Source organism: Pipistrellus kuhlii, unplaced genomic scaffold (assembly GCF_014108245.1).
Source record: "Pipistrellus kuhlii isolate mPipKuh1 unplaced genomic scaffold, mPipKuh1.p scaffold_m20_p_3, whole genome shotgun sequence".
In the NCBI taxonomy this organism is placed as follows: domain Eukaryota; kingdom Metazoa; phylum Chordata; class Mammalia; order Chiroptera; family Vespertilionidae; genus Pipistrellus; species Pipistrellus kuhlii.
Window position 1 is genome coordinate 9,812,173 of NW_023425529.1, and position 12,038 is coordinate 9,824,210.

Below are 12,038 nucleotides of genomic sequence, written 5' to 3' on the forward strand. Positions count from 1 at the left end.
GAGATGCTGAATGTGCTTCCTGGTAAAGGGACTTGGTGGAGCCACTCTTAGATCAGGGGGCGCAGTTCCCTGACAAAGCCAGCACTGAATGCTATTTTCCCTTGATAAACAAGTGACTATTTGATTAACAAATGAGCTACTTAGATAACAGGACTAGGCAGAGATCACTCAAAAGGGCGCAATTTTTTTTTGCTTAATACTTTTTGCCACGTTTTTAAGGTTTTTCGTGCTAGAACCTCAGCCTCCCTGCACCTCATGACCCCAGGGTTGATGTTACAATCTGGAACGAGAACTACCAATCCCAGCATGCCAGGCGGGAGGGCGGGCTGTCCGAGAGCCGCTGAGTGATTGGCCTGCGAAGGCGTTTCCTTCCGGAAGGAAGGGAACCTGGAGGCGGGGCCTGGGGGGGGGGCGGAGGAGAGACGCTCTGACAACTATTACGGGGTTGGAGGGACCACATCTGGGGGGGTTTGTGGGCGATGCCTGGGTCCCCCGCCCGCTGAGGAGATGGATGAGGACGGGCTTCCTCTCATGGGCTCAGGCATTGACCTGACCAAGGTTTGTAAAAGAAGGCGCTGGACTTCCGGTGACCTGGGAGGAGGATGGTAAAGGGACGCCGGATTTCCAGGGAGACCCCATCTCCCATGTCTCCCCCTGTCCCTGACCTCCCCCCTCTCCGGCCGTCCTCGGGTGGGAGAGTCCCACTGTTCACCTTCCAAAGGGGTTCCCGAGCTGTTTCAGGGGTTCGCGTGCCTCCCCCAGCCTTCGCTTCCCGGGTCACGAGTCTGCCTTCTCGAGGGTGGCTCACTGGCGATCGGAGCCTCTCACCCTGTGACCTCTCACCCCACCTCTTTCATTCTGCCCCCTGGTTTTTGTGTGTGTTTCTGGGTGTGGTTCGTACTTTTGAATTCAGAGTCAATTCTGAAACTTTTCGGGAGCGAGCCTCTGTCATCCTGGGACGCCCCGCCCCCACGGGGTAGGAAAAAAGGGCTCATACCTCACCGCAAAGCACCCCCTGGTCACTCACATCAAAGGGGTTGCCCGGGGTACGCTTCTCCTGTACCAATCACGTCTTTCTCTCACGTAACGCAGGTGCCAGCTATTCAGCAGAAAAGAACGGTGGCATTTCTAAACCAGTTTGTGGTGCACACTGTACAGTTCCTCAACCGCTTCTCGACAGTTTGTGAGGAGGTAGGTCCTGGCATCCGGCTTCCTGAGCAGCCTGGAAATCACCTTGCCCTTTTGAAGGCAGCACATGAGTAAAACGAGAATTACCGTCTGTTCACATAGCATGTCCTGCTTGCTCACGCAGTTATTACGTTAACACATTCTAAGGCCTCTTTGATTCTGATTCTGTTACATTGGTCCTGTACCCCCTCTCCCTGCTGAATTTTCTAGAGGCCTCTGGGAAATAGTTCAGGAAGGCTTACTGTGACTAAAGACAGCAAAAGGGACTCCAAAACATCACAGTTGAAAGCTTTTTTTTTTTTTTTTTAATTTAAAAAGTGGCTGTTTCTCTTACCCCAAAGATTTACATTTTTAGGTACACATTGTTTCAGTTTACATTAAAGTTATTTTACGTTCCTTGACTTACGTTCCTTGAATGGTTAAGAAGGTAGCCTAAAACATAACTTTGGTATCAAATCTCATTATGGAAATAAAAATATTGTCTGCAGATAAATGACTTGTGAAGATTAAGTACCCAATTAAGGATTAGTTGCTAGATCCAGGCATCCCTGTCTTTGAAAACTAAAGGCTTGCCAGACAGAGGGAAGGAGGGGATTAAGGGGACCCAATATATGGTGAAGGGAGAAGATCTGACTTTGCATGGTGGGCACACAGTGCAATATACAGATTATTGTAACATGGAAACCTACATCTAAAACCTATATGATCATATTAACCAATGTCAACCCAATAAATTTAATAAAAAATAAATCATCAAAATAAATAAAGGCAAAAAAAAATGGGGAGAAACATGGGTTGAAATTGATTTTAAGAAAGGAGAAAAGGGTAAAATTTGATAACTCACAGGTGAACCAATTAAAGAAACAATATTCAGTTCATTCTGTCTTATATATAATATAAGTTATAACCTTAGCAAGTGGAGTATTTGTTGGGTGTGTTATTAATAAAAATTGCATGAGACAGGAAAACTATTTTCACTTATAGAGTCCAGCTGCTGTTTTTGTCTAGTTATCAAAATCTTTTCTGTCTTCTCTCTAAGACAAAAAGAAGTGAAATGATTGTTGATACCATGTTTCCCCCGAAAATAAGACATCCTCCGAAAATAAGACCTAGCGCATGGAAAGATAAGACATCCCCTGAAAATAAGACCTAGCGCAACTTTGGGAGGAAAAATTAATATAAGACACTGTCTTATTTTCGGGGAAACAGGGTAGATTAACCGGCTCAAGTCAATATATTTTATCACCCAGAGACTAGGTGCTTACTTCCCTGAGTTTTACCTTACACTGTTGGCTTAAAAAAGCAGTAAGCCAAGGATTTAGTCCCTTTTTTTTTTTATGTCAGGTTAAGATGAAGTATCTGAAGAGAGATTATTCCAGGATTGTTAGCAGAAAGGAGCAAATACTCCATCCCCATATTTTTTGTCACCAGTTAAAAAAAAAAAAGAAACAACAACAAACAGACCTATGAGAGCAACTTAATTGACCTTCTCTGGGCCAAGGACAGCCCCTCAACTTTGTAGTGCCTGACAGTTGTCACTGAGAAGTGAATGTTATTTAAACAATAACCATCTCTTATTTGTTGATTGCTTATTAATCATCATAGTCTCATGATCCATTCTTTTCTTTCCTTCTGTTCCTCTCTAAACTTCCCCTCAACTGTTTTGACTGTTTCAATAATCTTTTGTTCTTACTTGAACTCTACACACAAAAACTAGACCAAAAACTCATGAAGTTTAAATGCTGTTTATCGCCTTTTTCTCCTTAGATGATCATCTAAGTTGATAGTAACTCATGTTTTATAATCCATATTTCAACAGTTTGGATATATATGTAGGCTGTTTGCTTAGTATGATGAAAATAACTCATATTTATTGTGTGCTTGTTCTGTGTTAGGCATGGTACTAAATGCTTTGCATGCATTTAATTATCTCAGCCTTTTGGGAGAGGTCCAGTTTTCACTCTTTCAGAAATACAGAAACCAAGATGTAGAGAAGTTTAAATCATTTGCTTAATCATCCATTCACGCATTCAACATGTGTTTGAGTGCATAGTATTTAGAGCTGCAGTCACTGCTCTAATTTGCCCACAACAGCTAGAAAGTAGGAGAGCTGGGATTCCAACTCTGATCAATAAACTGAAAAAATGCAAAAATGTCTCACTATTCTGTTATATTGCATCTTCTGGAATGAATAAGAGGTATGTTTACATCACTGTCAAGTGAGACTGTGGTGTCCTCTATAGCTATTTCAAAAGTTATTTATTTATTTATGTATGTATTTATTTATTTATTTATGTAATCCTCACCTAAGGATATTTTTTTCCATTGATATTTTTTTAGAAACAGAGAGAGAGGGTGGGGGTGGGGGAAGAACATCGATGTAAGAGAGACTCATCAATTATTTGCCTACTACAGGTGCTCTGAATCAAACCTGTGACCTGACCCTTCAGTGCACCAGCCAACACTCTTAACAACTGTTTAGATTTGCATTTTCTTTTTTTTTGCTATGCCATGTCCATTTGATATAATGCCTTTTTAATAGGTGTAATAGCCAAAACCGGTTTGGCTCAGCGGTAGAGTGTCTGTCTGCGGACTGAAAGGTACCAGGTTCCATTCTGGTCAAGGGCATGTACTTTGGTTGCGGGCACATCCCCGCTAGGGGGTGTGCAAGAGGCAGCTGGTCGATGTTTCTCTCTCATTGACATTTCTAGCTCTCTCTCTCTCTCTCTTCCTCTCTGTAAAAAAATCAATAAAATATATATTTAAAAAATAGGTATAATATATGTATTTAAACATAAGGTGCCCTTTTCTCTCTCACATTAAGATTGATGTGGTTTTTGAATTATGTTATAAATTGTTAATAGCAGCTACTAGGTCTGTAGTCCTTGTTTAGTTGAAGTGTGAAATAGGAACCAATTGATTGGGTTTCCCTTCACAGAAAGAGTGAACCTCAGGTGTTATTTTTTTTTTAACTGGAAGTGAACTGAGAAAGAGGAGAGAACCTGTTATTTTCATTGTTTTTGTTTTTCATATAATCTGGTTTGAACTAAACTGTAACAACATCATTCACTGCTAAACTCAACCTGAAATTAAGTTTCAAGAAATTGTTGGGGCTCTCTTCATTACTAATACTGGTCTTTAGAGTTCTTTAATAAAGAAAAAGGTGAAGACTTGATTTTTTACAAAGCTTTCTGGATACCAGGTTAGTTTGTAACTCTAATGCTTGGAACCAGGGTAGGAGAGGACTTAGAAAATGGAGAAAGGAAAGTAGTTGAATCAGAGTTACAGAGTTACTTAGGGTCATCTCTTCTTCCTTCACAGATCCCCAGTAAGCATTTCTATTCTGGCTCTAATCAGCAAAATCTTACTGAGACTGCAAATTTAAATGGGGGAGGAGGGCACAGTGCAAGTTCTGTGCACATTGCAAATAAAACTCAGCAGAAATTTAACCTTTTATGTGAATTTTAAAGTCAAAGGAACCCAATAAACAGAGCAGTAAGATGTGTTATTTTGACTCAGACTTGTAACATGCCTAGAACACTGAGTTTTTAATCATTTTTAAGATGTAAAATGCTTTTTTTTTTAAAGAAAAACCTTAAGTATAGGCAGAGGTGCTTAGAATTCTCACATAATCTAAAAAACTTTATGGTGCTTATCTCCTTTTTTTTAATCCTCATCCAAGAATATTTTTTCGTTGATTTTTAGAGAGAGTGGGAGAGAAAGAAAAAGACAGAGAGAAATATCTTATATGAGAGAAACACGTCGTTTGGTTGCTTCCTGTATGAGCCTCCACCAGGGGGTCTCAGACCAGGTAGGAGCCTGACACAGAGATACATACCCTTAACTGGAATCGCACCCAGGACCCTTCAATCCACAGGCCTGTGCTCTATCTACTGAGCCAACTGGCTAGGCTATAGTGCTTATCTTCTATATTCAATTTTAAGTCCACCATTGGACTTAATCTACAACCAAATGATGTTTTGCTTAAAACCCTATCTAATGCTACACGTTTACAAGCTGCTTTTGCAACTTTTACAACGTCTGGGCTTGTGTGTCAGATGAAGCTTAATAAAATAAGCAATTGCTTTTCTTTCTGGCTTCTAGGACATGTGTAGTCCAGTGTGTTATACCAAGAGGTCCATTCTTTTTTAAATACTGTTTTTCTTTTAGCGAATTAGCAATTTTACAAATATGAAAAACACGGGATTTTATTTTTGTTTCCATGTTTAATTATTCACTTCGTATTTTTTCTTCTCATCTTCTTTTGCACTTTAATAAAATGCACTACCTTAGAAATAGGTGGGTGATAAATCAAGATTATATCATGCTATTCAAAATGGCATGCAATTTAAAACTTATGAATCATTTCTGGAATTTACCATTTAATATTTTTGGACCATGGTTGATCTGGGTAACTAAAACCATAGAGAAAGGGGGACTACTGTATTTTACAATTATGGTTGTTATTAGAATAGATATCAAGGATGTTTAGATAATTTGTTATAAAATAAAATATATTGATGTTTAGATCAGTGTCTTTCATGTCTTGCATGAATAAATCATTCATATGATCTTGTCTTTATTTTTTTATAAAAGATCATTTTATTTTGGTGAGGTTTTTTATTTTAATATATATTTTTATTGATTTCGGAGAGAAAGGGAGAGGGAGAAAGAGATAGAATCAGTGATGAGAATCATTGATAGACTGCCTCCTGCCCACCCCCTACTGGGGATTGGTTCCACAACCCTGGCATGTGCCCCCCTTGACCAGAACCAAACCTAGGACCCATCAGTCTGCATTCCAATGCTCTATCCACTAAGCCAAAGCAGGTAGGGTTTGGTGAGGTTTTGATAAAAGAGATGAGAGTAGGTAGAATGAGTGTTAAAGCCAAAGGTTAGTATACCATATGAATCTGCATTCAAAAAAAGTAATTCCTCAGTATCCACAGGAGATTGCTTTTAGGACCTGCAGAGACACTAATATCTGGGGATTCACAAGTCCTTTATGTAAAACTAGAGGCCCAGTCCATGAATTCATGCACAGGTGGGATCCCTCAAGCCTGGCCTGCAATCTGGCCAGTTGGGGCCTCAGGAAGTTGGCTAGCCAGGGGAAGGGGCCACAGAGGTTGGCTGGCCAGCCTCATCTGGGCCATCAAGGCCAGACGGGGGGAGGGGATGCAGGAGGTTGGCTGTGGGAGTGTACTGACCACCAAGGGTCAGCTACTGCATTGAGTGTCTGCCCCCTGGTGGTCAGTGTGTGTCATAGTGACTGGTCATTCAGTCATTCTGTTGCTTAGGTTTTTTATACATACATACATATATATATATATATATATATATATATATATATATATATATATATATATATGGTGTTGTATTTGCATATAATCTGCACACATCTTCCTGTACACTTCAAGTCATTTATCGATTACTTAAAACACCTAATACAATATAAATACTATTTAAATAATTGTTGTGCTGTGTTATTTAGGGAATAATGTCAAGAAAAAAAGAGTCAGTATATTTAATACAGACACAACCATTGTAGTCCATCTAGTTAGTAAACGTCAGCAGTACATAACATTCTTCTTAATATGTTTGTTCTCCGTTGTTTGAATCCAAGGATGCGGAACCTGCAGGTATGGAGGGCCTACTGTATAACTTTTCACCAACCCTCTTTAATCTTCCTTATCAACAAGTAGTTTTCCAAATAAACACTTTCATTCTCATTTCCTCTTTACTAGGACTTGAATTTCAATCCTTAGCCTCTCTGGTATGAATCATCAACTGACTACTCATTGAAGGACAATTTAGTTTTATGATTTAACCCTGAAAAAATTTAATATGAATTTTTAAATATGAATCATTGAGTATTAGTTAAAGGACAGTTTATATTATGATCTAACCTTGAAAAGAATTTAATACCAATTTCTAAATAATTCCAAATAAACAGCATCTGTCTTAGAAAATTTGATCCCTGGTGTTTATAGCACAGTAGCATCCTTTGTCTTAGTAAGAAAAGAATATATTATTTACTAGTGGCCCGATGCATGAAATTCATGCACATTAAAAGGGAATTAATTGGAGGAAATATTTTAATATTGCTATTTGCCCTTTTGTCTATAATAGAAGTGCCAGAGATGAAAGAAAATTAGTAAAATGTATATAAAAATCTCTCTCCTGTCAGAGTCTGGGGTGCATTGTGGGTCCTAGAGTCAAGGCCTGGCCCACCACCCAGACATGCTTCAGAAATGCAGGAGATCCAGACTTGGCTAGTTCCACTCTCATTGGGTGGGACCCAGACTCAGCCTTCCCTCCCCACCCTCCATCAAGCCCCTCTGGGCCCAGCGCCAGGTAGGGGGCACAGCCTTGGATCCCCCGGCCTGGCACTGGGGCAGGGGTGCGGCCTGAGGTCCCATGTCAAGCCTCACCAGGCAGGGGGTGCAGCCTGAGGTCTGCATGCAGCCTGAGGTCCTCCAGACCAGCACTGGGGCAAGGTGGGGCGTGGCCTAAAGTCCCCAGTCAAGCCATGTGGGTCAGGGGTCCCTCCTCCTGGCCAGGCATCATGCAGCCTCAGGTCCCTGCTGTTCAATCATGATGGTACAGTGTCCCAGCTAATTTGCATATTCCTCTATTATGATGATGATGCTTAACTTAGCTTTGGATAAGAAAAATCTTATCTAGGAAATACTGAGTAATTTCCATCTTTTTCAATTAATAAGCTTTATTTTTAGAGCAGTTTTAGTAGGTTCACAAAACACTGAGCAGAAAGCACTGGGTTTCCATATACTTGCTAACCCCTGACCTCCACACACAATCTTTCCAGTAGGGGGAATTTGTTAAAACCCATTTGTTACCATCTACATTGATACATCATCATCTATGGCATCATGTTTCTTTTCAGTGTATTTTTAAAATATATTTTTATTTATTTCAGAGAGGAAGGGAGGAGAGAGAAATAGGAACATCAATGATGAGAGAGAATCATTAATCGGCTGCCTCCTGCACACACATACTGGTTATTGACCCCCAAAAAAACCCCATCGTGTGCCCTGACCAGCTATTGAACTGATCTCCTGGTTCATAGGTCGACATTGAACCACTGAGCCACACCTGCTAGGCTAGCATCATCTTTCAACAGTGTAAAACTCTTTCAGAACAGTGTAAAATTCTTTCAAAAAAGTTCCTAGAAAATAAAAAGTACCTGGAATTGCAGTATTTGAGCTCAGATTATTTTACTTGTTTGATGACTTACTATTTATTCTCAGCTGAAAATTGTCATATTGATAGTTCCTTCTTCATACATTCGGTGTGAAATTTCAAATGATATGTAAAAGTCAGAAATTATCATTCAGTTTACCCATTCATTTGCTGTAGGATTTCTGCAATTGCTAAGCTTCTCTAGTGAATTAAAAGATTGATTAAATTAACCAAAATGTAATTTTCATTATTTTTATGAAAACACTTATAATTTGGGGAGGAATTCATATATACGGTATTTTATAAACCTGTGTTACCTTTATATAAAAGCTTTCTGCGAACAAATCCTAGAAATCAAAGTTAAACTTAGCTTTGATTGCCATTAAAACTAGATTTTTATGTTTTATTTGTGAATTATATCTTTAAAAATATCAAGATCCTCATCTTAAAAATAAGTGAAAAAGCACTAACTACTCTGTGTGGCTTTCAGTTTTTCTCTTTCTAAATGTGGAAGGAGAGAAATGACCAAATCTGCTTAGGAGATAATATCCTAGAAAGCAGTTAAAATGCTGTGTATTGGCCAACTAGAAAACTGGCAAACTGCTCTTGCACTGTCACTAAATATAATAATGTTTAGGATTAGGGCACTGTAAGTAAATATTCTTATGGTTTATAATCTATGATGTTACTTTTGTGTGGTGATAGATGATAGATAGATATAATTTAATTGTGTGGAGTAACTAGAGCACAGTAAACCTATGGTTCTAGTTTAACTGGGATTTTGATTGTGGATTCCTTTTGCTTTTTAGAACTCTGGTGTGTGTGTGTTTGTGTTTTGGTTTGTTTTAATTCTTTTCAACATGAACTTCTCATCTTTCAATTTCATCTTCTTTTACTTTTCAAACTTGAAAAGTTTGAATTTAGGATTAATTGTATATACTTACGTGTTAAAGTAATTTATAAAGGCAAAGACTGTTCCAGATTGTCTAGTGTTAATTTTTTATTACTGTTTTCTGTGAAGAATTTCTTCACTCATCAACAAATAATTATTAGGCTCCTCTTAGGTATCAAGTAATATCCTGGGCACTGGGGGTATAGCAGTGAACAGAAACTGTAGGAGTTTACATTCTGATCCCAGTATTGATTGCCGCTCTGATAATGAGTTTGATAAGACTGGATGTAACTTCTTATCTGTGAAACAGTTTTATAAAATAATTGTGAAGCATGCTAATGAAAATAATAGGATACTTTAGTTCCTATTCCTACTCATGTAAATGAGAGAGTAGTATATTAGAAAATTACATACTTAAACCATAGTTTTTATTATTTTCCAATCTGCCCTTTGTTAACCATAAGTTTTATTTTAATCAGACTTCATTCTTTTGTTTCTAATATTTTCCAGAAGCTGGCAGACCTTTCTCTTCGTATCCAACAAATTGAAACAACTCTCAATATTTTAGATGCAAAGGTTTGTATGTATTTCTGAATAATTTATGGGATAAACTTTGCATTACACTTATCAGCTTTCTCAGTTATACGTCATTGCACTTAATAACGAATTAAACAGCTCCTGCATTCTGAGGTGGCATAGTGTTTTTTATTTTTTTAATTCATTATAATTTAAAAAGAAAAAGAAATTCATTATGAACCTGAGTGTATTTAAATGTACATATGATCCTAGCTGTTATGGTTTAGTGGATCGAGCGTCTGCCCGTGGACTGAAGGGTCCCACTTTCTATTCCGGTCAAAGGCACATGCCGAGTTGTGGACTCCATCCTCAGTATGGGCCTACAGGAGGCAGCCAATCAACGATTCTCTCTCATCATTAATGTTTCTTTCTCTCTCTCCCTCTCCCTTCCTCTCTGAAATCAATAAAAATATAAAAAATAAATGTACACATGGATTGAGATTTCTTTGATTCTACTAATGAAAAGCATAGTGTAACATGTTAACAAATTTAACTATTACTTCATTTGATGGAAAATTTTCAGTTATCTTAATAGTAATCATTTGACATAGTAAATATTATATAAAACTTGAGATGTCTCCAGAACAAAATTTGGAGAAAATATCAACTATTTTATATTTATAGATATATTAAATACATAATGAAGAAAACATATTTTGATGTCAGAAATTACAAAAGATAACTAGCAAAAATAGAAGAATGTTTTGATTTGAAACCTGGCAGATTTTGTGGGGGGCTTATAAAGTAAGGGAAACACAAGCATATTTTTACATTTTTGTCATTTTATAAGAAATTATCTGAAAAAGAAATATTACATATTTATTGGGAAATAAAATGATTTATATCTTTAGCATAAGGATCAGGATGTCTAGTTTATACTTTCTGTATCTCTTGATAGACTTCAGCCACTATAATTCTCTCAGAACATTTCTTTAGCTTAGAAAATTTAGGATACCTGGCCTTGAATATGTGCAAGAAATTCTAGCAGCCATACCCACTTGAAACTATTTGGGCCATAGCCACTGTGCTAAGTCCTGTCATCAGTCAACAGTTCCCAATAAACACCACTGCTTCAGGTCTTATTAATATTGGGAATTTTTTTTCATTATTCTTTATTATAGTTATGTGCCTTGTTTTAATGTTTGGGGAATTCTTGAGTTAGAGTCCAAGGTCATAAATTAAGTTACTATGTGGACAAGTTAACCTTAATTATTTCAATAGTCATAGAGTTAATCTCCAAAATTAGCCAAACATCTGACAAATGTATATCATTGATATCAAGGTGAAATCAGAAAAGAGGGTTTGCATGGATTGTGCAACTCCAACCTAAAATGCTCAACCACTGACAGCACACCCATCTTTTGTGCATGAAAAATAAACACACTTTAGTAGCATTCAATGGTAAATGTTGAAAGAAAGAAGAGTGAGCTATGTCAGACATTAAAATGTGATGACAAGGTTTGTCCGCCCTGGCCAGGTAGCTCAGTTGTTTAGATTCCTAGTCAGGGTACATGGGAGAGTCAACCAATGAATGCACAACTGGATGGAACAACAAATCAATATTCTCTCTCTCTCTTCCTCTCTCTAAACTCAGCAAATTAAAAAACATCAACAGTATGTCTTAGAAGTCTTTAAAAAATAATAAATACTTTAGAAAAATAGTTATCATTTCTCAAGTAATTGATACTTAAAAATGTGCTGCAAAGCCGTGGCCATGCGACTAACTGGTTGGAGCGTCAGCCTACACACCTGCCTCTGGTCCTCTTCTGGGTCAAAGGCACATACCTGGGTTACAGATTGGATCCCTAGCTCCCATTGGGACAAGTGTGGGAGGCAATCAATTGATGTGTCTCTCTCGTATTGATGTTTCTATTCCTCTCCTCTCCTCCCACTCCCTCTCCCACTCTCTCTAAAAAAATCAATGAAATCAATTGAAAAAATATCCCCAGATGAGATATTTTTTATAAAAAAGTGCTACACAGTACTTTTTTATAAAGTGTGTTTATTTATAATCTTTTAACAACATTTTTGTGAGGTAAAAATTTTTTTTATCCCACTCTACAGGTGAGAAAATTGAGGCCTAAGAAGATTTGTTCAATGGCACATGCTTGTGACCTAAACACAGGCACTTTGACTCCAAAGCCCATGCTCTCATTACTTACACTAGGATTTCTTATATAAT

The 12,038-nt window shown here is 37.9% G+C and overlaps 1 protein-coding gene across 6 annotated transcripts in view; it reads left to right on the forward strand.

Annotated features, from left to right (window-relative positions):
* Positions 1 to 394: 394 nt before the first annotated feature.
* WASHC3 (WASH complex subunit 3) overlaps positions 395 to 12,038 on the forward strand; it is a 41,727-nt gene continuing 30,083 nt past the window's right edge. The window contains exons 1-3 of one of the 6 annotated variants that reach the window (XM_036457265.1): positions 395 to 558; positions 1,093 to 1,191; positions 9,791 to 9,856. In XM_036457265.1, the coding sequence (XP_036313158.1) occupies positions 508 to 558; positions 1,093 to 1,191; positions 9,791 to 9,856 (216 nt within the window). In that variant the 5' untranslated portion in view covers positions 395 to 507. The remainder of the gene's footprint in view (positions 559 to 1,092; positions 1,192 to 9,790; positions 9,857 to 12,038) is intronic. The other 5 variants (XM_036457270.2, XM_036457266.2, XM_036457267.2 and 2 more) reach the window with 5 other exon arrangements.